This window comes from Panthera leo, chromosome C1 (assembly GCF_018350215.1).
Source record: "Panthera leo isolate Ple1 chromosome C1, P.leo_Ple1_pat1.1, whole genome shotgun sequence".
NCBI lineage: Eukaryota > Metazoa > Chordata > Mammalia > Carnivora > Felidae > Panthera > Panthera leo.
In genome coordinates this window covers 12,009,454-12,037,076 of record NC_056686.1, presented here as the reverse complement: position 1 = coordinate 12,037,076, position 27,623 = coordinate 12,009,454, and the positions used below count along the sequence as shown (strand labels likewise).

General features: G+C 60.3%; 1 protein-coding gene and 1 non-coding gene across 7 annotated transcripts; one reads left to right on the top strand and one right to left on the bottom strand.

Moving 5' to 3' along the window:
* The first annotated feature begins 5,818 nt into the window (after nucleotides 1–5,818).
* On the top strand, nucleotides 5,819–25,003 carry ATP13A2 (ATPase cation transporting 13A2). 6 transcript variants are annotated; one of them, XM_042951754.1, is made up of 30 exons: nucleotides 5,819–6,021; nucleotides 12,406–12,500; nucleotides 12,622–12,804; nucleotides 13,140–13,198; nucleotides 13,367–13,481; nucleotides 13,743–13,822; nucleotides 14,990–15,067; nucleotides 15,248–15,317; nucleotides 16,111–16,218; nucleotides 16,308–16,374; nucleotides 16,459–16,590; nucleotides 17,409–17,564; nucleotides 18,040–18,150; nucleotides 18,261–18,307; nucleotides 18,392–18,580; nucleotides 19,181–19,261; nucleotides 19,478–19,684; nucleotides 20,182–20,277; nucleotides 20,364–20,523; nucleotides 20,627–20,747; nucleotides 20,892–21,016; nucleotides 21,722–21,882; nucleotides 22,007–22,123; nucleotides 22,249–22,328; nucleotides 22,640–22,792; nucleotides 22,881–22,977; nucleotides 23,782–24,005; nucleotides 24,088–24,239; nucleotides 24,332–24,501; nucleotides 24,595–25,003. In XM_042951754.1, the coding sequence occupies exons 1-30, from the start codon at nucleotides 6,012–6,014 to the stop codon at nucleotides 24,727–24,729; spliced, it is 3,579 nt and encodes a 1,192-aa protein (XP_042807688.1). In that variant the 5' UTR covers nucleotides 5,819–6,011; the 3' UTR covers nucleotides 24,730–25,003. The 6 variants fall into 6 exon arrangements, with proteins under 6 accessions (XP_042807688.1, XP_042807687.1, XP_042807690.1 ...); XM_042951753.1 differs by having other exon boundaries at nucleotides 16,084–16,218; XM_042951756.1 differs by lacking the exon at nucleotides 22,007–22,123 and having other exon boundaries at nucleotides 16,084–16,218.
* On the bottom strand, nucleotides 12,187–12,320 carry LOC122229047. The gene has a single exon (XR_006206909.1). It is a non-coding gene; the product is annotated as a small nucleolar RNA SNORA16B/SNORA16A family (small nucleolar RNA).
* Nucleotides 25,004–27,623: the final 2,620 nt, after the last annotated feature.

Here is a 27,623-nt window from a genome sequence, read left to right as displayed (position 1 = left end):
ACCTTGAGTTCCACGGCTGACCTCAGGAGACCTCTCCAGGCAAGCACGAATTCCCAACACTGCCAGAATTCCCAACACTGCCACCTTGGCTGTAACACTCTACCACGAAGGCAGCAACACTCACTGAAAAGACAGATGGTGCAAAAAGTGCGGCAGGTCGGAAACGGAAAGCCCCGCAAACACCCCGAGTCCCACACCGCCTCCCCCACTGACAGCTGAGGCACTTCCTTCCAGACCTTTCTGCCATGACAAATGGGCGTACAGAAAGCTTTCCCTTCAAAAATAGAGTGCAGGGGCCCCTGGGTGGCTCAGTCAGTTAAGCGTCGGACTTCAGCTCAGGTCACGATCTCACGGTTCCTGAGTTCAAGCCCCATGTCGGGCTCTGTGCTGACAGCTCAGAGCCTGGAACCTGCTTCAGATTTGTGTGTCTTTCTCTTCCTCCCCCACTCGCACTCGGTCTCTCTCAAAAATAAAGATTAAAAGAAATTTTAAAAAGTGTATATATACTCACACACACACACACACACACACACACACACACATACAGTACAATATGGGTCGCCCAGGTGGCTCAGTCATTGAGTGTCCAACTTCAGCTCAGGTCATGATCTCCCGGTTCGTGGGTTCAGGCTCCACGTCCGTGCTGTCAGCACAGAGCCTGCTTGGGATTCTCTCTGGCCCTCTCTGCCCCTCCCCCACACGTGCGCTCATGCTCTCTGTCAAAAATAAACATTCTTCATAAAAGATTTTATTTTTTTAAGATTTTATTTTTTAAGTAATTTCTTCACCCATCATGGGGCTCAAACCCACAACCCCAAGATCCACGGACTGAGCCAGCCAGGCGCCCCGAGAATTACTTTTCTTTCTAAGGCTGAATAATACTCCATTGTGTGTAGATGCCACAGTTTGCTGGATCCATCCATCCCTCGGTGGATACTTGGTTGCTTCCAGGTTTTAGCGATCATCAATAATATAGCAGCTTTCTATTCTCACCCCAGAATATATAAGGGCCTCTTTGGTGCTAATAATGATCTGCCTCAGTGTGTGTGTGTGTGTGTGTGTGTGTGTGTGTGTGTGTGATTTATCGTCCACCTTAGCCTTTGGAACCCCTGGTTAAGTGTTTGGTGGGGCAGGTGCACAGTGATTCTCTACTGCTGCCCATTTGGGCAAGCCCTCCTTACATTCAGGAACACTCCAAGGCTGCTTTTTAACTCACAGCAGTGAGATCATCCAGGAAACAAAGGCCTCTTGCATCGTGAGGCAGGCAGCCAAGAAAAATGTCTGACTCACCCAGGATGAACCTTTAATGAGCATTGGTGGCTTTGAAAAGGGACAGTTCAAAAGCACTAGTCTTGTCTCCAGCATTACTCATTACGAGAGGCGAGGGGCTGGGGGGGTAAAGATGAGCAAGATACGTTCCCTGCCATCCCTGCCAAGGTCGCCAAATTAAAACACAAACACACACACACACACACACACACACCAAAAAAAAAAAAAAAACCCACAAACATTGTATTATTAGAAATTCCGAACAGGGTCCTCGCCCTAAAGTATAGCATCTCAGATGCTCGACCACCCCAGTGAGACCACACAGGTAACCCAACCTCTGGTGTTGAAGCCTAAACCCGGAAGTGAGAACTGAAAACCCCCCGGGGCAGCCCCCATACCTTCCATACCGTTGACACCGATTCAGCCTCGGGGAGGTCACATTCCTTGGATTCATGGATAATTTGACTTTGCTTCTAATATCCAGGTCTGCAGAGAAACATAAGTTTTTCCCACGAATAACATGATGGCTCAGAAAGACGAGCTCTGCCCCCCCAGCTGCTGGTACGAGGCAGTGTCCTGGGAGTTGTCACTGCAAATCTGCCTCAGGGCACGTCAGATTTGTGGCTTCAGGGCACCCCGTCTCCGCCGGGGCCAGATGGGAACACGGTACCAACCGATAGTTGTATTGACTGTTTATTTCATCTTTCCCTGGATGGCACGCAGGCAACCGTTCTATTTTTAACAGTCACAAAGGCTCGTTCTAATAAAAACTGCAGATCTGAGCGGAGAGACGGGAACCTGTCCTTTGTGCTACTTCTGTGCCCCGATTGTGTCCGGACGATGTGCCTTCATCTGCAAAAGTAATACTGTGGAATTCGTCCAGTTTCTCTAAGACTGAACCCAGCCACGTCTTCTTACCTGGTCGTTGGGCAACTTTCACTTCTGTGCCTCTCTTTTCCTATCTATAAAACAGGCATTGCGGCGCCTGGGTGGCGCAGTCGGTTAAGCGTCCGACTTCAGCCAGGTCACGATCTCACGGTCCGTGAGTTCGAGCCCCGCGTCGGGCTCTGGGCTGATGGCTCGGAGCCTGGAGCCTGTTTCCGATTCTGTGTCTCCCTCTCTCTCTGTCCCTCCCCCGTTCATGCTGTCTCTCTCTGTCCCAAAAATAAAATAAACGTTGAAAAAAAAAAAAAAAAAAAAAAAAAAACAGGCATTAACAGCATTCGCCTACTAGAATTGTGGTTCAAGTCTCAATGAGAATAAATGTTAAGTTCTTACTCAAAAAATAAGTATGTGAGGTGATAGATGTGTTAACTCAATGAAGGGAATCCTTTATACCTCAAAAAAGCTGAAAATTTTTTAAATAAATACTTAACATTAGTTTTCAAAAAGATGGGGCACCTGGGTGGCTCAGTCGGTTGAGTATCCGACTTCAGCTCAGGTCACGATCTCGCGGTCCGTGAGTTCGAGCCCCGCGTCGGGCTCTGTGCTGACTGCTCAGAGCCTGGAGCCTGTTTCGGATTCTGTGTCTCCCTCTCTCTGACCCTCCCCCGTTCATGCTCTGTGTCTCTCTGTCTCAAAAATAAATAAACGTTAAAAAAAAAAAAAAGATAAATGAGAAAGCATCTAGCCTGCAGTAGAGCAAATGCTCCAGAAACACAATTCAACTGATTGGTCTCAACTACCCACGACATGCAAGGCCCACTTGGTGCCACGGGGACCACACAGGCCTTCTATTCCTGGCCCCTTGGACTTGACGACCCGGGACGTTTCTGACACGCCTAACCAGACTGAGGGACCTCCCTCCCACTCAGAGGATGGTTTTTCTGGGCGGAACCAACAATGCTCATTTCTCATGTCCCACTGACCACTCGGTGCAGGGACAGAGTGCCACCAACAGACCCCAACACCCAAATTCTCTCTGGCCCTTCTCCTTTTTGCCCAGGAGACTATAAGACAAATGGCTGAAACCCCACTTCATGTGTCTGGACGGCCATCATCTTGTCATGGGTTCTGTCACTAGGTGAGAAAATCCGCTTTCGTGGCAAAAATCTAGCAAAGCTGGAGAAATTGAGAAGTAAGGCAACGCTCTAGAATCAACTGGCCCAAACTAGTGACTTCTCAATCCTTCGGCCACGTGGACCACACATATGTTACGTCTTTCTCGCCAGTCCCCAAGGGAGCAGCAGCCCTGCAAGGAAAGTTCCTTGATGGGTCCTGACCCACAGGTGCCTGGAGCCCAACCCACAAACCACTCAGAGGACCACACAGGGAGAGCCACTTCCCCAGAGGTAACCCCAGCAGATGGCAGAGACTTCCACATCCTCTGTGGTTTGGGAAGAAGCTTCCTCTGGCTTCCTGCCCCATGAAGGCGATGGGGAGAGCGGCAGGTGTGCCTCCTCCCTAGATGGGCGTAGAGGGTGGAGCCTCTTCAAAGCCAAGCAGTAGGAAGGGGGGCGGGGAGTGGGCGAGGGAACCAACCTTGCAGTGCGGGTATCTGAGCCCCCTGCTCTTATGAAGCTTCTAGCCCAGCGCCAGGAGCTAAAGAAAGCAACTGGCTTCTACCAAGCACCTGCTATCTCTCTTCACCCTCTGAGCCACGAAAGAGGCTCAGAGAGGGAAAGTGCCTTTTGTAAGCTCGTACAGCTAGAAAGTGCCTGATGCACATCCCAACCCAGGAGAGGTGTCACAGCCCAGCCCCAGCCCCAGGACCACACTGCCTCTTGGCAAGGCCATGCTGGCAGGCCGGTTCTCCACACCCAGCCACTGTGCCTGCTGTGGGGGTCTGGGCTCCCCGGGGAGGACGTCCGTCGGGCATATTGAGCTAAGCCCTGGGGGAAGAAATGGGGACTGTGAGAAGTTAGCCTGCCCGCACTGGAAATGTCATCGGCAGATGACACAGGACTTATCTGAACTGAGTGGAGCCAGCCGCGTCCCCCACGCGGTCAAGCTGCTAGGCCAGCAGCCTCCCAGCTCGGTAAGTGGCTCCACTGTCCCCCATCCGCTCAGAACTAAACCCTGGAGCATAGCTGATTCCATACTCCTGCACGTTCTCGTCCCACCCATGAGAGGGTCCTGCCAACATCTGTCCCTTTAGCAAATGGACGTATCGAGCTCTTGCTGTTTCAGACACTGTCAAGGCCTTCCCTTCTTTCCCTTCTCCAGAAGGTGCCATCCTACACCATAACCCCCCATCGGAGCTCTGGCTTCTTCCAGCCCTTTCCATGACAGGCAATTGTTGGAGTTTTCCTCTGCCTGCCTTTGGCTGTTCCCCGTGTCTGCTTTATTCACCATCGTGTTCCCAGCTTCTAGAACCGCTTGGCACGCCATAGATCGTATTGGATAGATGACAATTGGATAGATGACACATTGGATAGATGACAGGTCCCATCCTTGGCCCTGATATGGTCGTTCCCTGATTTACTCCAGACCCTGGGGGTCTCTGACTCACCCTCTGCCTTTGGAGGTCCTTGGTCCAGAAGCCACCGACCCCAGGGTCAGGGGGCGCCATGTTGGCAGTGTCACAAGCTGCATACAGGTATGAGGCCTCCGTGCGTCCCACTTGTGCAGGTGTATCCGCAGTCATGAGGTGAGGCTTCTGAGGCCTGGGTTATACCTCCGCTATTTCTCCGGCATTTTAGAGGCCTCTCGTGCATCACTGCAGTCTCCCCGTGCCCACGCCCTATCTCTGAGGGGCATATCTGACCGTGTGAGTCTCTGGGCGGGTGTGTCTTCCTTCTTTGACATTTAGTGAGCCGTGCCAGCTACTGTCCCAAGTGTTTGATGTCTTTCCTCATGTGAGCCTCACAACGCTGTGAAAGCAGGCATCGCTAATGTCATTGCCATCCCGTAGGTTAAAAAGGGAGGCCCAGAGAGTCAGGTGACTTGCCCAAGGTCACCCAGCCTGGAAAAGATGGAGGCCAGCTTGACCCAGGCTGCATAGCCCTTGACCAGTATCTGGGGCCCACTCTGTGCCTGCCGTGCGTTGGTAGGGGGTTGTCATAGCTGTGTTTCTGAGCATCACATCACCGTTGCGTATGTGTGTGTTGTCTCTACGTGTCACCTCCGTGCGTGACTCTGTATGCGTGTATCTGTGGTTGTTGTGTACCTGTGTGTTGTTGGGCCAGAGCTGTCCTGTTTCCCTGAAACAGACCCCTGCCTCTGTGTGTGCATCTGTGTGGGTGCGCCTGAGGGCTGCTGTCCTCTCTCTAAATGTCACACCTCTGTGTGTGAATCTGGGTGGCGTGGGAGGGGTGTTGTGCACTGGTGTTTGTGTGTCTGAAGGTTACCGTCTCTGAGTGTGTGTCCGTGTGTTCACGTGTCTGAGGACTGGCCGTCGGAGTTCCTGACAGTCCCTGTCGGACCGCCCCCACCCCCCCCACCCCGGCGCCCTCCTCCGGGTCTGTGTATCTGGGGCGGTGGATCCGCCTCTACGCGGGCGGTGGAGGCGGCTCGGACTACAAGTCCCGGCAGCCCGCGCGCGGGGCGGACGTGGGGCCGCAGTGGGCCGGGCGGGGCTTGGCTGCGCTCACACCCCGACTGCGGCACCGTCCCAGCCGCGCCGGCAGCCGGCTCCCGTGCAGGTGCCTCGGACCACCTCGCGCCACCGGACTTCTGCCCCGCACCCCACCCCCCGCCGCCTCCCGCCTCCTGCCTCGCGCCCCCGCCGCGGGGCATCGCGACGCCCGGGCCCGGGCCACGGGCCGCAGCGCCGGGGCCGGCGATGAGCGCGAGGAGCCGGCATGAGCGCAGGTGAGTCCGCGGCTGGGGCCTCCCCGAACAGGGCGCGGTCCCCGGGCCTCCTGGGCCTCCTGTCGTCGCGCCTGCCGTGGCGCGACACCCCCACCGCAGGCTCGCAGGCCAGGGGAACGACCTCCGGAGGCATGCCCGCGCCCATCCCGGCCCCCTCCTGGGGGAGTCGGCGCGGGGACCCTTCCCAGAGAGGCCAGGAGCCCGGGGATGGCGCCGCGCGGAACCGTCGCCTCCCTGCTTTCCAGCAGCCCTGGGGGCTGTGCACGAGGGTGATTGGCGGCCCGCGGGGAAGGGGCGCGGGGAGATGCCCCACTCCCACTGGACTCCCTCCCGCAGTGACGGATGTCCAGGGCGGGGGAATAGGCCGCATGAATGGGGAAGATGCGTGGACGCCGCCGCATCCGGGGCCTCTGGGTGCTTACTCCTCTTGGATGAATGAAGAATGAATGAATGAATGGGGTTGGAGACGCCCAGGCTCCCGAGTCCCTGGGTCAGAGTGCCCTGGACACAAAATGCCACTCCTGCCTCAGGCCTCCAGAGGAAGCCTGTCAACACCCCGGGTCCGAGGACCACACCCTGCCTGTTACCACCCTTCCCAGACCACGTGTCCCAAGCCCACCCTTTTCTGAGTATGAATTAAATCCCACCTTCTGAGAAGGGGCCGCTCTTCTCCGGGAGGGGGAAGGTCTCATCTCCATGTCAGTCACTCAGGCCTCCGCAGAGGGCCCACCAAAGGTCGAGCATCCTGTACAGCCGCAGAAGGCTCAGTTCTGGGCTCTCCCTCCCCACCTCCCACCTCTCTCCCCACCTCCCACCTCTCTCCCCACCTCCCACCTCTCTCCCCACCTCCCGCCTCTCTCCCCACCTCCCGCCTCTCTCCCCACCTCCCACCTCTCTCCCCACCTCCCACCTCTCTCCCCAACCACCGCTGCCACCCCACCGGAAGCTGGGAGTGCACCGGGGGTGAGGAAGGGGGAAAGCTGAGGAAAGATACCCTCCGAACACCAGACCCGAAGATCGGATTACTACTAGCAGGCTGTTCCTGTCCCCCCTAGCCTGGCAGAGGAGAGGAGCTTCTGGCCACGGGGGAAGCACAGTGCAGGAGGAGGCAGTGCTGCTGCCCTGGGCCACTGCCAGGTCACCAGCAGGAAGCTGGGGCTTCCGCAGGAAACGAGAGGTTCTCAGATGGCTTTGCAGCCCCTTCACTCTGGAGTGCTGGTGGCATTGCCCCAGGGCTGCAGAGTCAGGCTGGCTTCAAGTCTAGTCTTGACCACCCATATCTGTGTGACTGGACATATTAATCAACCTCTCTGTGCCTCATTTTAAATGGGATCCAAATCCATTGCTTTCACGGTGTGGCTGCGAGGATGAGCTAAGAGGAATGTGTTCCTGCAGACCCACTCATTTCCAGCTTCTGCCCTTTCGAGCTGTAGGTCTCTGGGCGAGGTATCTTGAAGCTTTGTTCCGCAGTTTTCCCTACTGTAAAATGAGATGATAATTGCCCCTCAGTCACTGTTATTCAGAAGAGCAACCGAATCATCCTGAAAAGTATTCTCATCCCGCACCGCACAGACCGCTCTGGGCCAGCCTGAGCTGGCGATACTGAAAGAGATCAGATACTGCCCTGATCCTCCTGTGCCATTCCTGGGGAGCTGAGATGTGACAGGAGATCAACAGGCACTTGCCAGTGTCTTGACAAGTGTCCTGCTGGAGGGAAAGAGTGCCCTAGGCTTGATCTTGCTGGAAGACCAGAGTTTTCTAGGCTAGACTTCTCCATAGATCTGACTTCCTCCTTCAAGCCCCTCTTTCTTTCCTTCCTTCCTCCCGAGGTTGACTGGGAGAGCATCCCGTCCTGAAAGGAGGGGTGTGTGATGGCACCAGGAAGAACTTCCCAGAGGGAACGGTGTTTGGGGCCTGGGGGGAGCGAGCAAACGAGGGTGCCACAGGGTGATCTCTGGCAGGGCCCTTCAAGACGAGGCCCGTACTTCTGCACCTGGCAGCTGACTGGCCCAGAGGCAGGGGCCGGTGCTGTCATGTCAGCGAGACGTGCAGGCGTGCCTCGGCCGTTCGTTCATTCAGTAAACGGTTCCAGAGTCCCAGCCTCGTGCCAGGCACTGGGAGCCGGAGGGGGACGCCCGTGCAGGCCTGATGCTGTGATGGCTGCCAGTGGGTGTGGCTGAGGCGGACAGAGAGGACGGGGGAGCGAGACAGATCCTTTCCAGCTGCGACAAGTCGGTGGGCAAACTGCCTCCCCAGGACTCAGCCTTCGCACCTGTTAAGTGGGGTAAACGGCAGGATGAAAGCAGATCAGGGAAGCGACCCGCTCTGGGTGGCCCGGCGTGCCGCAGGCTTCTTCCCCATCCCCAGCCGAGCGGTTAGCCCGGAGAGGCTGTTGAGTGTGGACCGGGGAGCAGGGGACGCTGTGGGTTTCAGACGGGGTGATGAGGTTAAGGTACGTGCCTCACAAAACACAGCTTGCCTGTAAGGGAGCCAGGGGCTCGGACGAAGACAGCTGTGAGGACGGTAGGGCAGTGGTTAAGGGCGTGGACCCTAGGGGCGCCTGGGTGGCTCAGGCCGGTGAGCGTCCGACTCTTTGGTTTTGGCTCGGGTCACGATCAGTTCAAATGCATCGGTTCCATGCGTTTGAGCCCCGCATCAGGCTCTGTGGTGACAGTGCGGAGCCTGCTTGGGATTTTCTCCCTCTCTCTGCCCTTCCCCTACTCACACTGTCTCTGTCTCTCTCAAAATAAATGAATAAGCTTAAAAATTAAAAAAAAAAAAAAAAAACAAAAACACGGACCCCTGCGCGAGACCGCCTAGATCGGATCCCACCACTCACCGGCTCTGTGGCGTCTGGGCAACTTACTTCACCCCTCCCGGCCTCAGTTTCCTAATCTGTAAAATAGGGATAAAAGGAGTCCCCTCTTCATAGAGTTGTGGTGAGGAATTGAGTGAGTTAATGTGTATAAAGCCCACGGAACGATGCCCGGCCTGTGTCAACCTCTTATCACTCCAAGATGCTCTCTGTTTCCCTTACACCTCGGACCAGCCGAGATCAACCTTAAAGGAGAAACTCCCCACCCTGCCCCACTCGGGGAGCAGTTGTCTGGCAGAAGAGATGGCTGGGGTTCTGGTAGCAACTGGGACTGTCCCCTTTTGAAGTGGGGCGAGAGAAGACTGTGGCTTTTTGGGTGGCCAAGGACCCGCGAACCCAGCTTGCCAGGCTGTGTCACTTGCCCCAAATGCCTGCTTCTCTGCACCCCCCCCACTCCAGGCCCGGAACCCTAGTGATCACCACCCCCAGGCCACACCAGATAGCAGAGGGCCCTCCGCTGTGTGTCGTCTGCAGGCTGCTGTCGGGAAGGGAAGGAAGTGATGCTCTGCTAAGCCTCACTCACAAGCTGGACTGGGCTGGGACCAGAGAGTGAAAGGGACCATCTCAGGAGACCCGGTCTGGGACCTGTGTGAACCCCAGGGAAGAAGGCTGACCTGGCCTCCTGCCCTTCCGGCTTTGAGACTCTGTTGCCGGCCAGACACCCAGGCTGTGTGTGTGTGTGTGTGTGTGTGTGTGTGTGTGTGTGTGTGTCCCTGTCCCTGAGCTGACACTCCATTTGTGTTCTGAGTCAGCCAAGTGGACAGGGCAGGGGAGGGACTGGCTGGAGGTGGGGCTTGTGGGGCTTAATTGGTTGTTGACTCATCAGGTTCAGAGAGGCCTAGGGAGGTGCAGGCCATGAGCCCTGGTCTCTGAAAGTGCCCACATGGGCCCCCAAAACACAGGATCTGGCTCCAGCTTCCTGGCTCCATCATTTACCTGGGGCTCTCTGTCCCTCCGAGCCTCAGTTCCCTCATTTGTAAAATGAGAAAAATGAGTTGGCCTCCTCGCGTTGCTGGAGGGTAAAGGAGCGAATTCATAGGGATGCTCCCAGTGGGTCTTGTCTCCCAGGAAGTGCTTATTGACTGTTGGCTGCTTTTTATAGTCATTACCATAGTAATTATTATCCCCGTCGTTACGTGGCGATATGGGGGCTGGGGTAGGAGATCTGCGTGGCCTGATGGGGACCCGTGGCCCCAATCCTCAGGGTGTCCTCCGGTGGTCCAGCAGAGGGAGAAAACCCTGGAGTCAGCCTGCCTGGACTTGCATCCCGACGCTACCGTGTACTTGCTGTGTGATTTGGCCAAGTGACTTAACCTCTCTGAGCCTCCTTTTCTTCTATAGAAAGGGGCTAATAATTGAGCTCCCATGGCAGGGTTATCGTGTCAACCGTGTAAAAAGGGCCAGGAGCAGAGGGTATGTGTGTACAATGGGCCTTTGGAAGCGTTGGCTGTTTGGAAAGCTTCAGAAGCCCAAGTGTTTGGGGAGAGAGCAGCTGAGGGGCTGGGGATGTTTATGACAGTGGCAGCGGCCTGGGACACTCTGGGCTCGTTGGTGGAAACTTCTAGGCCAGGGCTGTGCAGGGCTCCTCTGGGGAGGGGAAAGGACGGGAGCTTGGGAAACCTGCAGCCCGCCCCCACCTGCCCGGCCCTCCCATCCCTCTAAGCGAGCTTTTCCAGAGGCTCCTGCCATTGCTCTGGCAGGTCTGGGGAGGGGCCCAGGCACCTGCATGTCTGAACCCCACAAAGGCTGCCTGACAGCGGGAGCCGTGAGCCCACCCCGTCTGCAGCCCTGGAACCTTCACTGCCTGCCCGCCCTGCCAGGACCACAGCTCTACAGCTGGGGATACAGAAGTAAACAGAATTTCTGCAATAGAGCCACCTAGTGCTGTTCTCTGAGCCTCAGTTCTCCCATCTGTAAAGTGGGGGTGATAGCCCTCCCTTTGCAGAGGTTAAGTGAGGAACCCTGGTAACTGCTCAGCTGGGACACAGCATCTTCTCTTTGCAGCTGAACCCTCCTCTCTGCCTACCCCACTCCCCCACTGGCTGGGCTCCTCCCTCCCCTCACCCCTCCCCAGTTCCCCTTTGCAGTGGAGGCCCCTTTCCTGGCTGCCATCAGAGGCGGGCCTGACGTCTTGGCTTCTCAGCATCTCCTCGCTGCCAGGACTCTGCCGGGCACGGGAGTTGACCAAGGAGGAGCAGCCCTGATCCCTGCCCTCAGGGTGGGGACCAGACGGAAAAGAGGGGCACATAGCTCCCAGGAAGCTACCAGCTAGATGTGTGAGGACGGTGTGAGCTCAGGGCGCCTCCCCCCAGGGCCTGTCCCCCACCCCATTGTGAGCCGACACCCAGCCAGAGAGAGCCAGACGCACAAAGGAGCTCGACGTGGTGAGTGAGAACCAGTAGAACAGCCAGATCACTGCTATTAGATCCGTCAGACCAGTTTATAAAACAGCGATGCTTTTTACTTCAGTCTTTTATTGGTCAGGCCGGGTGATTATGGGTTCACAGTTGGGAGAGAAACACTAGGGGAATGAGGGGAGCTTAATCACAGACACAGCTTTGTGAGCAGCAGACCTCACTTTATTATTATTATTTTTTTAATGTTTATTTTTGAGAGTAAGCGGGAGAGGGGCAGAGAGAGAGGGAGACACAGAATCTGAAACAGGCCCCAGGCTCTGAGCTGTCAGCACCGAGCCCGACGCGGGGCTCGAACCCACGAACCGTGACGTCATAAGCTGAGCCGAAGTCGGAGGCTTAACCGACCGAGCCGCCCAGGCGCCCCAGCAGACCTCACTCTGAACACAGCATCAGCAACAAGCTAGCGTCTGCAGAATCAGACGCTGCCAGGAAACCTGGGGGCAGCCAGGTCCTGAGGGGGTTGTGCTCCGTCGCGGTCCTGACCCCAGGATCCCCACTCACGGAAAGCGCCACTTCACTCATGCCAGAACCTTCGTCTCGCACAGCTGTGACTACAGTTGTCTTGAATAAGCTTATGGCCCCCTTCTTGTGCTCCTCAGCATCAAGGTTTAACTGCCTTTGGTGCTGGTACTGACACCTTAAGCTTTTCAGGGCAAGGACCCAAAGCACCACACAGGTCTTTTCCAGTACGTGTCCAGCCCGCTCCCATCTGCCCCTCCGGACGGGTCCTTGGTCTCAGCAGGCGAGTTCTCGAGAGCCTCCTTCTGGTAACTATATGCGAGACCCCCACCCATGGAACGTTTCTCCTGACCTCTGGAAACATGCCAGTTTTAGCAAAGGACTCTGTACCCAAGAGTTGGCAGGGACAGCGGGGACTGTCTTTTCCCAAAATGTTGCAGGTCAGTTACGGCAAACAGAACCGTGACCGTCAGGGAGAACAGCCACGCCGGCTCCTTTTTGACCACAGCGGCTGCACGGAAACAGCCGCGGCTTCTGTAGGGGCCACAAAATGACAATGCTTGTTATGTTTAAAGAAACAGGAGCAGGAGGAGCCCCCCCCCCGGCCATGACCTCTCTCCTTTGTGCCCACAGACAGCAGCCCTCTCGTGGGCAGCACGCCCGCCGGTTATGGGACCCTGACGATAGAGACATCTGTAGATCCCCTCAGCTCCTCAGTTTCATCCGTGGTACGTGGGCGGGTGTGGGCGGGTGTGGGCGGGTGTGGGCGGGTGGGCCCCCCAGGCCCCCCGGCTCCTCCTCTAGCCCGCCCCGCCCCCACCTCGGCCTTCTCTGTCGGCGTCTCCGCAGAGGCTCAGCGGTTACTGTGGCAGTCCATGGAGGGTCATAGGCTATCACATCGTGGTCTGGATGATGGCAGGGGTCCCTTTGCTGCTGTTCCGCTGGAAGCCGGCGTGGCGGGTGCGGCTGCGGCTCCGGCCCTGCAACCTGGCCCGCGCCGAAACACTCGTCATCGAAATAAGAGACAAAGAGGTGAGTCCCGGCCGGCAGGGGCAGAGGAGAGGGTGGGGTGGGTCTGGCGCTGGAGAGGGCCCGATGCAGGGGGAGGAAGGCGATGGATCCTGCTCGGGTTCTCAGCCCGATCCGGCCCCGGAATCTCTGTGGGACCTGACACAGGTTGTCCTTTCTGGACCTCAGCTTTCCCATCTGAGCAGTGGGTAGAAGGGACAGGTTAGGTGGCTCCTGAGAGGAGGATCATCTACGTCCTTGATCCCTGCCTTCTCCAGCAGGGGCCACAGGGTGGGCAGGGTGGGGCCTGGGAAGGGAGGAGTCTCCTCTGGGACCAAGTCCATGCCTCTGTGTTCCAGGATAATTCGTGGCAGCTGTATACTGTGCAGGTGCAGACTGAGGCCATCAGTGAGAGCAGGTGAGGCAGCCCATCACCCTTCCCAGAAGCCCCTGCTCCCCACCGGCCTCCTCCCACAAAGGCTCTGACCCTGGTGCCGTGCACCCCAGGGAGGGACCATGGCTCCGTGGGGATGGGGTGGTGCTGGAACGTTCCAGAGTGCCGCAGTAACCCCCACACCCCTCCCAGCCTGGAGCTGCCTGCCCAGGTCCAGGCGGAGGACGGCCGGAGCCAGGCGGCTGTTGGGGCAGTACCAGAGGGTGCATGGAAGGACACCACCCAGTTCTGCAGGAACGAAGAGGCAGTGAGTGGACAGCTGGGTCCGCACAAGTCCTTACCCGTCCCTGGGCCTCACTTTCACGCTCTATACGGCGGTGGATTGGACTCCACGCTCCCCAGGCACCTCCGGTTCCATTGTCCCAAATGTCCCGGATGCCGGCTGAGCACCTTAACACATCCAGGCCTCCCTCCCTCTTTCCTGTGACTCTGGCCTCTCTACCCCTGCCCTCCCCACCCCCCAGCTCCTCTTGGGGCTGCTTTCCAGCCTCTTCTCTCTCCTATGCAGCAGCGGAAGCTGCGATACTACCTCTTCCGGGGCCAGCGCTACGTCTGGATCGAGAGCCAACAGGCCTTCTGCCAAGTCAGGTAGGGGTCAGGGCCGGCACGCACACGCCGATGCTGGGCTGGGCCAGGGGTGGCATGAGGTGGCCCGGCGGGCTCCCCGCAGCTCTGTGCTTTGGTCCCCTGCGGCGTGAGCGAGCCCCTGAGCCTCTCCAGGCCTCAGAGTCCCTGTAACCGGGACATGAAGAGAATCCATGCCTCCTAGGGTTATCTTGAGGGGGAAATCTGTAAGCTTCGTGTAAAGTCTGGCTCAGCCTCGGGCCAAGGGGGTGACACCAAATCAGAGCTGAGGCTCTGGACTGGGACCCTCCATTTGGGGTCTCGTCCCTGCTCTGCCACCTACTTGAGAAATGGGAGCTCACAACACATCTTCAAGTGCAGGGAGCTTGTGTGGAAGGTGATCCCGGGGAACACTGGGGGTGTGGGGGGAGCAGGAGGTATCATAGGGAGCTTGGTCCCCTTGGGGATCTTCTCGAGCCAGTGAGGAGCCCGGGGTGCCCTCACCCGAGGAGCGAGGAGGCTGGGGGTACTTCCCATCATCCCCCACCCCCGCCCCACCCGTGTTGGCGGCTGGCTCCTGGCCACGGACGTGAATTCCTTGGTGCCCCCCGGCTCGCGGTGGAGCACCCTCCTGCAGCCAGGAACAACCCGCCAGCGAAGACAGGTGTTTGCAGTGCCAGCTGCGTCTGCAGAGGTGGGCACCCCGCGGACGGGGGGACGGGGCCAGCCCCTGCCACAGGAGGACAATAGCACAAATGGCTGACGTGTTCGTCACGACGTAGGTGCCAGGGACTAGCCACGCGCTTTGTGTGGCTTCTATTTTATTCCACCTGTAGCCCTGTGAGGCGGGTGCTGTCACCGTCCCCATTCCGCAGGGGAGGAAACTGAGTCACAGAGAGGTTGAGTCGCTTGACGAAGGCGTCATCATTGTAAATGATACTCCTGTCACTAAATAAGAGTGGTTCTTGTCGGTATTAAATGTTATCAATCATCTCTCATTGTTCTTCCTCGGCGAGGTAGTTTGGGGCCAGTCAGAGGGATGGAAGGAGAAAGTTAAGCCCAGAGTTTGTGAGGAACCTGCCTCCTCCTAGGAGCTCAGTGGGCCCGAAGGGACCTGGAGCCCCAAGTCCCTGGCCTGCAGGGCACCCGGGTCCCATCACCCATCTGAGTAACCCCCCCACCCCCCCGCAGCCTGCTGGACCACGGCCGCACCTGTGACGACGTCCGCCGCTCCTGCTCTGGCCTCAGCCTCCAGGAGCAAGCCGTGAGGTGGGTGCTGCCCTGGACCAGAGGTTCCCTGCACTCTGGGGACCCCTGTCTTGCTCCCCTGAGTGTGGCCTTGTCTGGGTCTCGGTTTCCCTGGCTGTGAGATGAGGACCTCTGTTGCCCTTGGAGGATCCGGCCGCCGCTCCCCCCCTCCATCTTTTGGCCTCGTCACCTCTCTTGCAGGAAGACCATCTATGGCCCCAACGTGATCAGCGTGCCGGTCAAGTCCTATCCCCAGCTGCTGGTGGACGAGGTAGGGCTGTCCCTGGGCCTCGCCCCAGCTCTGGCCTGGATGGGCTATGTGACCCTGGCCGGGGGCTTGGCCTCTCTGGGCCACTTTCCAGTGGCAGACCAGAGCAGCCGTCCCCTTCTCCACAGGGGAGAGTCATCTCAGACCCAGCCCCATCAGCTCAGGGCCAGGACTTGGAGGCTCTGATCCAGGCTGAGGCTGGGAAGAGAGGCCCGGAGGCAAAGCCACAGGGGCTGGGCTTCTCCTGCGGGTGAGAGCCGTGACTCTCTGTGCTTAAGCCGCTTTAACCGTCTGGCAGCCGTGGAGTAGGGACACTCGGTTCATATGCAAAGAACCCAGGCTTCAGAGGGGTGACACGGCATAGGGGACAAAGGGATCCCTCTGAGGGATCTGAGCCCTCTGAGCCAGAGGCAGACGCCCCTGAAGGGGAACAGACTTCAGGAGTCTGGCCCGATGTAAACCCCAGGCAGCCACTCGGGAGCTGTGTGGTTTGGGGCAAGTGACTTGACCCTACTGTGCCTCAGTTTCCTTGTCTGCAAAATGGAGTGAGGGTAGCATCCACCCCGTGGAATTGTCATCGCCATCGGACGGTACTCAGACGCGGCGCTTAGCGGGGGCCTGGCATGGAAATGCCCGCGTCCTCCCTAGAGCAGAGAAGCCGGGGGCTCGAGAGCTGTCCGAATGGGGCTGAGCAGGGAAACGGCCCGGCCCGGGGCTGCGCTGGCCCGGGGTCACGGGCCCTGATGCTGCCTCCCCGCCCCTCCCCCAGGCACTGAACCCCTACTATGGGTTCCAGGCCTTCAGCATCGGGCTGTGGCTGGCGGACCGCTACTACTCATATGCCCTTTGCATACTGCTCATCTCCACCGCCTCCATCTGTCTGTCGCTCTACAAGACCAGGAAGGTGAGTGGTGTGAGGGGGCCGGGGTGGGGCAGGCGGGTCCCCAAGGGGGCCACCGCCTACCCACTCCCCGCGTGTCCCCCTGCCTGCAGCAAAGCCAGACTCTGAGGGACATGGTGCAGCTGTCCACACGGGTGTGCGTGTGCCGGCCCGGGGGAGGTGAGCGCTGGGGAAGGGAGGGGGCAGGGCGGGGGAGGGGGGGGCGCCCTGGGCCGTGCTGAGGCCCCCTCCGCTTGCCCGCAGAGGAGGAGTGGGTGGACTCCAGCGAGCTGGTGCCTGGAGACTGCCTGGTGCTGCCCCAGGAAGGCGGCCTGGTGCCCTGCGACGCTGCCCTGGTGGCTGGGGAGTGCATGGTCAACGAGAGCTCTCTGACAGGTCAGCCCTCCGGGTCTTCCTCCCCTGCCAGCAGGCCCCTCTGCTCGCATCGGGGACATTGAGGTTTTTCTTTTGTGCTCAAGTCACAACCCCGGGGTCGGGTCGGCATTTGCTAATCCTACATGCTCAGGCACTCAGTAAGAGATTGACCCTCGGGGCACGCCTGGGTGGCTCAGTCGGTTGAGCCTCTGACTTCAGCTCAGGTCATGATCTCACATGTCGGTGGGTTCAAGTCCCTCGTGGGGCTCTGTGCTGCCGGCTCAGAGCCTGGAGCCTGCTTCGGATTCTGTCTCTCTCTCTCTCTCTCTCTCTGCCCCTCCCCTGCTTGCGCTCTCTCAAAAATAAATGAACGTTAAAAAAAAAAAAAAAAGATTACCACTCTGCCGGACAGCATGCTCGGGGCTTTGTAGAGGTTTAGTCCCCACGCCCCACCCTGTGGTTTATTGGCTTGAGTTATAAAAGGAGTACAGCTTGTTATAAAATAATTCCAACAGAATGAGAACATCCTCCCCACCCCCTGCCCCCCAACTATGTGGACACGAGTGCACACCCACTTTCCCGTGTTCCCCGCGGGAGGGGTCCCGGTACCTGGCTGGCACACGGCCTTGCAGGGTTGCCTGACTGTCTCTTTTAGGTCTTTTGCCCTCTCTCAGCCTCAGTGTCCCTCTGTGTAAAATGGGGGCAGTGGTTTCTGCACACATGGTTCCCAGAGTTAAATGAGACCTAGGGCTTTAGGAAACAATTCGGTGCTTCACTCTGGTCGGTGGGAAGGAGTGGCATGGAACCCCCTCACCAGCTTCGTACCGCGTCCCTTCCAGGGGAGAGCGTTCCAGTGCTGAAGACGGCCCTGCCGGAAGGACCGGTGCCCTACTGCCCCGAGACCCACCGGCGGCACACGCTCTTCTGTGGGACCCTCGTCCTGCAGGCCCGGGCCTTTGTTGGACCCCACGTCCTGGCAGTGGTGACTCGAACAGGTGGGAGTCCGGGACGCAGGGAGGGATGCTGGGCTCGTGACACCGGGCAGGGCGGGGGCCATCTCCGCTGCTGTCCTACCATGGGACCTGAGACAAGTCCCACTGCCAAGTTGGGGTTGGCTGATGTGGGCAGGGATGTGGCCAGCAAGGAGGAGCCCACCCCTCCGGAAGGGAGCAGCCCCGTACGACGCCGGCAGGTTCTTGTCGTGTGGGAATGGGACCCGGTGTCACCAGATCTGAGTGTTTCAGCACAAGCCACATATCTGAATTTTAAGTGAAACCACCCACTTTATAGATAACTGTCCGTTCATTCCGGTTTTACTGAGCCCTGTGAGCGCCGGGCCATCACGAGGAACCCCAAACTGGATGATTCCTAATCCTGGGAGCACCACATCTCACAGCCCCCAGGCGCGGTGGTGGAGGGGAGGGGCCGAGAGGACCCGTCCTGACCCTCGGCCTCCCCGGCTCCCCCCAGGGTTCTGCACAGCCAAAGGGGGCCTGGTGAGCTCCATCCTGCATCCCCGGCCCATCAGCTTCAAGTTCTACAAGCACAGCATGAAGTTTGTGGCCGCCCTCTCTGTCCTGGGTGAGCGTCCCCCTGCATTCCCCTCTGCTGGTGGGACGTCCCAAATCCCGTCCCAAATCCCGTCCCAAATCCCGTCCCAAATCCCGCTGAGTCCCTTGCTGTCTCTCCAGCTCTCCTCGGCACTATCTACAGCATCTTCGTCCTTCACCGCAACCGGGTGAGTCTCGGGGGGCCGGGTGGGGCCCGGCAGCGGGGACCCGGGGCCGGCCTGGCCCTTGGCGTTCACGGTGCCTCCTGCCAGGTGCCTCTGAATGAGATCGTGATCCGCGCTCTGGACCTGGTGACGGTCGTGGTGCCCCCCGCCCTGCCAGCCGCCATGACCGTGTGCACGCTTTACGCCCAGAGCCGGCTCCGGAGTCAGGGTATCTTCTGTATCCACCCGCTGCGCATCAACCTGGGGGGCAAGCTCCAGCTGGTGTGTTTCGACAAGGTGGGGGCCGCAGGGCAGGGGGCCCGGGCGCCACGGCCAGGCCTCCGCACCCGTGTCTCATTCGGCAACGCTGACCAAGGGCCTGCTTGGTGCCAGATCCTGTCCTGGGTGGGGGAAACCCTTAGAGATACCACCCCCCCACCCCCCACCCAGGTCCCAGCCGCGTCAAGCTCACGGCCTGGCGGATGAGCTGTCCGAGATCATTCAGGCTTTTCCCCCGTATTGCTCTCAGCGCTGAGACCCAGCAGAGACCCCCACGGCGATGTCCCCCCACCAGAAAGCACAGAAAGCTGCAGACGATGTGATGGGCTTGGGGAAGGAAGTGAACGGGGTAATGGGACGGGTGCTACTTGAGGTCACTCCCTCAGGGAGATGGCAGTGAGGAAGTCTTCGCTGGGAGGCTGGGCCACTGGGGCAGGGCCGGAGAAGCTGAGCAGACCACGTGCCTGAGGCAAGAGGAGCAGGGGGGAAGGGGGCAGGGCGAGATGGGGGGGGCGCCCTTGTCGTCAGAGGCTGGTGAACCCCGTGGAGGAGTTTGGACATTTAATTGTTCTGAGGGCACCGGGGGCCACAGAGGTTTTGAGCTGATCGTGTTCACAGAGCTCCCCGGCTGTCCCTGGGCCGCGGGAACACAGCCTGGGGCGTGCAGGCTGGCGCCTGCCTCGCTCATCCATTCAGCAGGTACACCGAGCGCTGCGTGTGGCAGGGCCCCTTCCTGGCACCGCATCAGATGGGTGATAGGGCAGCAAAGGGGCCTCGGGCGGGGACCCGGCGGCAGTGGTGCCAGACAGAGGAAGTGGGGGCTGGGGAGGGCGACTCTGGGGCGTGGGCGCCCAGCGCAGCCGCACACGGCTCAACCCGAGGACTCACCACTGGCCTGCCCCTTGCCCCCTGCAGACGGGCACCCTCACGGAGGACGGCTTGGATGTGATGGGTGTGGTGCCCCTAAAAGGGCAGGCGTTCCTGCCTCTGGTCCCGGAGCCCCGCCGCCTGCCCGTGGGGCCCCTGCTCCGAGCGCTGGCCACCTGCCACGCCCTCACCCGGCTCCAGGACACCCCGGTGGGCGACCCCATGGACCTCAAGATGGTGGAATCTACTGGCTGGGTGAGGAGCAGGGCAGCCCCTGCCTCTGGGCAGCTGGGCTCTCACGGACCCTGCCCGGTCTCCGTTCCAGGACGTCAGGTGGTGTCCAGTGTGCCGCCGTCATTAATAACAATGTGGCCAAGGCCACACACGAGCACCTACTGTGTGCCAGCACTCCGCTGCACAGGCCTTGTCTCGTGCTCCTCCTGTAGCCCAGGAAGGAAGCTTCAAACCTGCCTCACAGGGAGGAAGGATCGGGCTGAGGGAGATTTGGAATAACTTGTCCCAGGTCACCCTGCAGCTTGTAAGTGGCAAAGCCAGAGTTTGAACTTGGGTCCATCCGACTCCAAAGCCCGCGCTCTTGACTTCCCGTTCCATCCAGTCTCCCATGGAGGAAGTCTTCCTCCAATCTGATCTGAATCCCGCGCCGCCTCCCTCCGTGGGCCAAGGATTGGCCGCCCCGGGGCCAAGCCGGTGCCCAGCCCGTCAGATGCCAACCTTCTCCGCCCGCCTCGCAGGTCCTGGAGGAGGGGCCGGCCGCAGACTCGGCATTCGGGGCCCAGGTCCTGGCGGTGATGAAACCCCCGCTTCAGGAGCCCCAGCTGCAGGGCATGGTGAGTCGCGGGTGTGCCTGCGGGGCGCGGGGCGGCCGGGGTGGGCCCCACAGGCCGGCCCTTCAGCCGCCCCTCCGACTCTGCAGGAGGAGCCCCCGGCACCCGTCAGCGTCCTCAGCCGCTTCCCGTTCTCGTCAGCCCTGCAGCGCATGGACGTGGTGGTGGCGTGGCCGGGGGCCGCGCAGCCGGAGGCCTATGTCAAGGGCGCCCCTGAGCTGGTGGCAGGCCTCTGCGACCCCGAGACAGGTGCAGGGGGCGGGCCACTGACGGGAATGGGGTGGGCACCCGGCCTCTGCCCCTGGCCCCGCCCCCCCCCCCCGGCCCGGTGACACCTGCCTGTCCCTGGCAGTGCCCACGGACTTCGCCCAGATGCTGCAGAGCTACACGGCCGCCGGCTACCGCGTCGTGGCCCTCGCCAGCAAGCCGCTGCCCATCGCGCCCAGCCTGGAGGCCGCTCAGCGACTGACCAGGTGGACCGTCCCCTGTCCCGCCCCTTGGGGACTGCGCACCAGGCCCAGGCGTAGGCAGCGCCCTGGGAAGGTGTCCTTGCCCGGTGGCTGGCAGAGGGGCCTTGGCCACCGCCTGACCTCTGACCCAGCTCTGGCGCCCTCCAGGGACACCGTGGAGCAGGACCTGAGCCTCCTGGGGCTGCTCGTCATGAGGAACCTGCTGAAGCCGCAGACCACGCCGGTCATCCGGGCTCTGCGGAGGACCCGCATCCGCACCGTCATGGTGACAGGTACCCCGGGCAGCAGGGCCTGGGTCAGGAGGGCAGAATCTACCCCGTCACGGGCAGAGGGAAGGGCGCGCCGCGTCCCTTCTCTTCGGACCCCGGCTTCAGGCCGGGGCTTTTTCAGACGTTTCGTGGATCTTCACAACGTCCCTCCCAGGGGGTAACTGTCCCTCCATTCGATGGATGAGGCAGGCGAAACTCGGGGGGGTAGAATGACCTCCAGAGAGTCCCGGGGTGGTGCTGATCAGCCTGGGTTCCAGCCCGGCTCCAAGTCCCGAGTTCCGGCTCCACCTGTAGGAAATGGGGGAAGTTATGTCAGCCTCGAAAGTGGTGACGATTTCATGGGGCAAGGAAGGAAAGACTCTAGCCAGGGCAACACGGAGGAGCCCCACAGGTCTGCGTCCCCGTCCTGGTCCTCCCCACCCTCGCACGCACACGCTCGCACGCACACCCGCCAGCGAGGTCCGGCAGCACCGAGTAGTGTATGTGGAACTTGAAACCCGGGTGCCCAGTTTCCCCTAAGCCCTTCGATACCTGGTTTTCTAGAAGAGGAAAGTGGGGTTCAGAGACGTTGATGTACCTGCCCGAGCTCACCCAGCCAGCCGTGATAGACACCCTGTGTCTGGCCTCAGTTTTCCCATCTGTAAGTGTCAGGGTGAGGACGGCCCCCCAGATAGCACCTGGGCCCTGACCTCGTCCCCACGCTCCTAGGGGACAACCTGCAGACGGCCGTCACCGTGGCCCAGGGTTGCGGCATGGTGGGCCCCCAGGAGCGTCTGGTCCTCATCCACGCCACCCCCCCCGAGCGAGGCCGGCCTGCCTCCCTTGAGCTCCTGCCACTAGAATCCTCCACGGCTATGAACGGGGCTAAGGTGAGGCTGAGCCGGGGTTCCAGCCGCACCCCCCACCGATGACCCCGCCCCCGCGTCACCTGACCCGGGCCCCAGCTCTCCGGGGTGGGCAGGGGAAGCTGAGCGGAGCTTCCTGGGCCCCCAGGATCTCGGCCAGGCCGCAAGCTGCACCTTGGAGCCAGACCCCCGATGCAGCCACCTGGCCCTCAGCGGGTCCACCTTTGGTGTCCTTATGAAGCACTTCCCCAAGCTGCTGCCCAAGGTAGGGCTGCCCCCAAGCCTCACCCCTGGTCGCTCTACGCCACCCCATGTTCTCCTCCCTCCTCGTGGCTCTCCCGCCCCCACCCTACAGCTGCCCCAGCCTCCCCTGTCTCCCTGTGCTCTCAGGTCCTGGTCCAGGGCACTGTCTTCGCCCGCATGGCTCCTGAGCAGAAGACAGAGCTGGTTTGTGAGCTCCAGAAGCTTCAGTGAGTACATGTGGGACCTGCAGGGGGCAGCTGGTCCGTGGTGGTCGTGGTGGTACACGAACACCTCAGGCATGAAGGATGATCCTCACCCTCCGGGAAAACCCAAGCAGCTCTCCTGGGTCCGTGATGCCGGAAGCAGTAACTGCCCCTGTTTGCTGAGCCCCTGCTGTGTGCCGGGTGCCGTGCAGGCAGCAGGGACCCGGCCAACCCCACCTTCTGCCAGCAAGCCCATGGGAGGGGAGGGGGGTCACTTCACAGACACGGAGGCTCCTCACCGGCTCCGGCCATTCCTGCACACCCCTCTGCGTCAGGTACTGCGTGGGCATGTGTGGGGACGGCGCCAATGACTGCGGCGCCCTGAAGGCGGCCGACGTGGGCATCTCACTCTCCCAGGCCGAGGCCTCTGTGGTCTCGCCCTTCACCTCGAGCATGGCCAGCATCGAGTGTGTGCCCATGGTCATCAGGTGAGGCGGGCAGGGGCCAGTGGGCCAGGGCTCATCGGGGCCCGTCGGCCCAGCCCGGGCCCCCTAATGCCCATACCCTGCTACCCAGGGAAGGCCGGTGTTCCCTCGACACGTCGTTCAGCGTCTTCAAGTACATGGCTCTGTACAGCCTGACCCAGTTCATCTCCGTCCTGATCCTCTACACGGTGAGTAGTGATCTTGCCGCCCAGAGCAGGCCCACGGCCAGGACGCTCGGCAGCGTGGCCGGGAGCCCAGCGGGTTCTGGAATGGACGGTGCCGTCTCCCATCCTGCCCTGCCGCGTTCTGGCTGTGTGGCTTGGACGACTCCTGAGCCCTGGGTCGCACAAGGCTGAGCTCAGCGCCCGGCACACAGTAGGTCCACAGAATGACCTGGCGTGCTGGCGTTTCGCGCCTGCCCTCCGGGAGCTGCCATGCCCGAGGGAGACTGAGGCAGAGCCCAGGCAGGGACCGAGGCAGGCGTGGGACGGAGAGCCAGGGTCGCTGCGCCACGGATCCACCTGTTTCCCTGCTTGCCCTGGCCGAGACCTTGGCTGTACCCGTCACACCCTGCCCGGAGGGGTATCTCCCCGCGCTGCTCTGAGCACACGCAGCTCACCCCCATGGAAAGGTGACCCCACCGGGCAATGCAGATCTCGTACGAGCCTCTGTCCCTGTGTCCACCAGGACCTGCGTCCTCTACGGGCAGAGCCGAAGCACGCCCTTCAGCCTGGGAGGGAGCTCCCCGTGGGTAGGAGGAACCTGCCCTCTCAGATTTAGGCCCCCCTGCCTTCTCCCTCAGACCGGGAGAGGGGCTCCCCGAAGGCGGTGCAGTGTCTTCTCCATCAGACTAGGCGCTTCCCGGAGGCAGGAAGGCGCTGCCTCCCCATCAGGTTTTGGGCGGAACGATTCCCTTCCCATCCGACTGGTTGGGCGCAGGTCTGGTGCCCCCGCTGCTACCTGCCCCTCTGCCCTCCCTCCCCTGCTGGCAGATCAACACCAACCTGGGCGACCTGCAGTTCCTGGCCATCGACCTGGTCATCACCACCACGGTGGCAGTGCTCATGAGCCGCACGGGGCCGGCGCTGGCGCTGGGGCGGGCGCGGCCGCCGGGGGCCCTGCTCAGTGCGCCCGTGCTGAGCAGCCTCCTGCTGCAGGTGGCCCTGGTGGCCGGCGTGCAGCTGGGGGGCTACTTCCTGACCGTGGCCCAACCCTGGTGAGTAGCGAGTCCGCCCCCCAATCCCAGCCCAGCCCCCTCCTCCACGCTCGTTCCCTGACCCTGGGCTTCGCGCCCCCAGGTTCGTGCCCCTGAACAAGACCGTGCCCGCGCCAGACAACCTGCCCAACTACGAGAACACGGTGGTCTTCTCGCTGTCCAGCTTCCAGTACCTCATCCTGGCCGCCGCTGTGTCCAAGGGGGCGCCCTTCCGCCGGCCGCTCTACACCAACGGTGCGGCCGCGGGGCGGGGCGGGGCGGGGCGGGGCTGGCGTGGGTGGAGTGGGGAGGGGCCCACCGGCCTGACGGACTCCCTCCCCCTCCAGTGCCCTTCCTGATGGCCCTGGCGCTCCTGGGCTCCGTCCTGGTGGGCCTCCTCCTGGTCCCTGGCCTCCTGCAAGGCCCGCTGGGGCTGAGGAACATCGCTGACACCTGCTTCAAGCTGCTGCTGCTGGGCCTGGTGGCCTGCAACTTCGTGGGGGCCTTCATGCTGGAGGTGGGGCGCACCCTCGGTTGGGGCTGGGGGGGTGGGCTTTCAGGGTGGGCTCGGCCGCAGCTGCCCCTCCCACCCTCTCCCTGTCCTCCGCAGAGCGTGCTGGACCAGTGCCTCCCGGCCTGCCTGCGGCGGCTCCGACCCAAAAAGGTCTCGAAGAAGCGTTTCAAGCAGCTGGAGCGGGAGCTGGCCGAGCAGCCTTGGCCACCGCCCGCCGAGCCCGCGAGGTAGCGCGGCCCCGTCCGCACACCGGACGCTGATCTCCCTGCCTCTGAGCCACCGACTGGGACCCGTCTCCGGAGACGCCACCGCCACCGCTCGTGCAGCCCGGAGGCTGGCAGATGTCCTGCTCCTGCCCCGGGTCTGCCCGGCCCAGCGTTCCCTGCCCTCGGCCGGGGAAATGCTGTCGTCCCCAACTTCAGACCTCCCGTGTACACATGACAGCTACCAATGCCCCCAGAGCCTCTGTCAGTGGAACAAATAAAGTCATGATATTTTCCTGGCACGGCCGTGGCTGTCTCCTACGTGGTACCGCTGACCGGGTCCCCGGCTGGGAGCCCCTGGCATGTGTCCGCTCTGAGCACCTCAGGTCACGGTGGACGACTCCCCTCTCCGGGCCTCCGTCTCCTCGTGGGACGGTAATGTTTTCAGGTTGAGCAGTGCCTGGTCCTCCGTTAAGCATCTGGGGTTTTGTTTTTCTCTTTTTTTTTAATTTATTTATAATAACGAGTGGGGAAGGGGCAGAGACGGGGAGAGACAGAATCCCAAGCGGTCTCCGCACCATCAACGCGGAGCCCGATGCGGGACCTCAGGAACCGTGAGACCGTGACCCGAGCCGAGATCCAGAATCGGAAGCTCCGAGGCTTAACCGACTGTGCCACCCAGGCGCCCCTCCAACAAGCATTTTGTACGCATCGTCTTTTAATCCTTACGACTGCGGCATCTGATTCCCCTTTTGCAGATAAGGAGACTAAGGTTCAGAGGTCACACAAGTTGCCGGAGGTGGGGCCAGATCGCCTTGACTCCAGTACCCGCTTGCCACGCTCCTGTGCCAGCGCCGAGGAGGCATCTGACCGGGGCAGTTCCCTCCTATCCGCCACCCACCCCCACCCAGCATCCTGGGCCGTGTTTGTGGTCCAGGCTCTGAGCCCATGTCTCCCAGCCCGAACCACGTGCACTGTCCCCCGGGGAAGGGTGGGTGCTTCTGACCTCATCCCATCAGTGGGACCCTGGCCAAGCCCCAATCTGGAGATGTAACTCGGTCATCCGAGTGCTGGGCAGAAAGGAGCGGGAAAGAAAGACTGCTTCCTGCCCTCCAGAAGCCCCCCGCCGACCTCATTCCTGGGAGTCCTGGGACCATCCCTGGCCTGCCCTTACAGGAACCGAGTAAATGTTGAATCAAACTGAGCAGAAAGGATGTGGGGTGTGAAAAAGCAATTTTCTTTTTTTTCGGAGTAGAAATTTGTTTTTGTTTTTTTTTTATTATTTTAATCTTTATTTTTGAGAGAGTGAGAGAGAGAGTGAGAGCAGGGGGGGAACAGAGAGAGAGGGAGACACAGAATCCGAAGCAGGCTCCAGGCTCCCAGCTGTCAGCACAGAGCCCGACGCGGGGCTGGAACCCACAAACCGTGAGATCATGACCCGAGCTGAAGTCGGATGCTTAACCGACTGAGCCACCCAGGAGCCCCTATTTATTTTTTTTTAATTTACATCCGAGTTAGCGTGAAAAAGCAATTTTTTTTTTAATTTTTTTTTAACGTTTATTTATTTTTGAGACAGAGAGAGACAGAGCATGAATGGGGGAGGGTCAGAGAGAGGGAGACACAGAATCTGAAACAGGCTCCAGGCTCCGAGCTGTCGGCACAGAGCCCGACGCGGGGCTCGAACTCACGGACCGCGAGATCATGGCCTGAGCCGAAGTCGGCCGCTTAACCGACTGAGCCACCCAGGCGCCCCGAAAAAGCAATTTCTAACATGAGGCACATCCACAGACCTCCTGTACCGGGCACGGAGTCGTCAACCAGCAACAGTTCGGGGTGGTGGAGGCTGGAGGACCCGGGTAGAGGCTGGGTTCGAATCCCTCAACCGATTGGTTCACGCATTTATTGGACAGTCATGTGCCAGGCACAGGTGCTACCACAGTGTACAAAAGAACTTGGCCTAGGGGCGCCTGGGTGGCTGCGTCACTTAAGCGTCCGACTTCGGCTCAGGTCATGATCTCGCAGTTCATGGGTTCTAGCCCCGTGTCGGGCTCTGTGCTGACAGCTCACAGCCTGGAGCCTGCTTTCGATTCTGTGTGTGTGTCTCTCTCTCTCTCTCTCTGCCCCTCCTGTGCTTTCTCTCCCTCTCTCTCTCTCTCAAAAAAAAAAATAATAATAATAAATAATTTAAAAAAGAAAAGAACTTGGCCTCTGCACATGTACCTTGTAACCTGGTGTGAGAGGTGAACAGACAGAGCGAATCTCCAAGGTCATGAGAGCACCCACACCCACTACCCGCTCCCCAAGTATCTGCCGCCTCTGCTTGGGTCCTTAGGGCCAGGGGAGTGGGTAGAAGCAGCACAGAGAATCTGGGGGCCAGGACGTGAGAGTGGCAAGCTCTGGGGCCTCTGTTTCCCCTTTTTGTCAAGTGTAGGGAACAGCATTTCTGCCAGGTGTTTCTGCCTCTCCTACCCTAGAGGGACTGTGCCTGGAGCAGGCAAGGGCTAAGGGAGGGCAGGGAGGGCTGTGCTGGCCCCCAGGGCCCCCAGGGCTCCAGGTAGCAGAAGCCCCTGCTATTCGGTGATAGACCGTGGAGAGGGGGTGGCAGGTATTCATTCATTTGCCAAACCAGCACCGGGGAGCAAATGATACACGAGACATATCGAGGTCCTGCCTAATAGGATTCAGAGTCCAAGGGCTAGGCGGTTGTGGGGTGCCTGACTGGGGGCAAGGAGACCCCCACGTCCTCCCAGCCTGAGCCCCTGCCCCAGGTTCAGGCAGGGCTGAGGACTGGCCCAGAGGCAGGAACCTACCCCACCCCCCACGCGGGCTCTCCCGGGAGAATTGAGTGCACGTTCATTCATTCCGTTAATGTTCACCGAACAGCTGCTCTGAGCCTGGCGCTGTGCCTAATGAGCATCAACA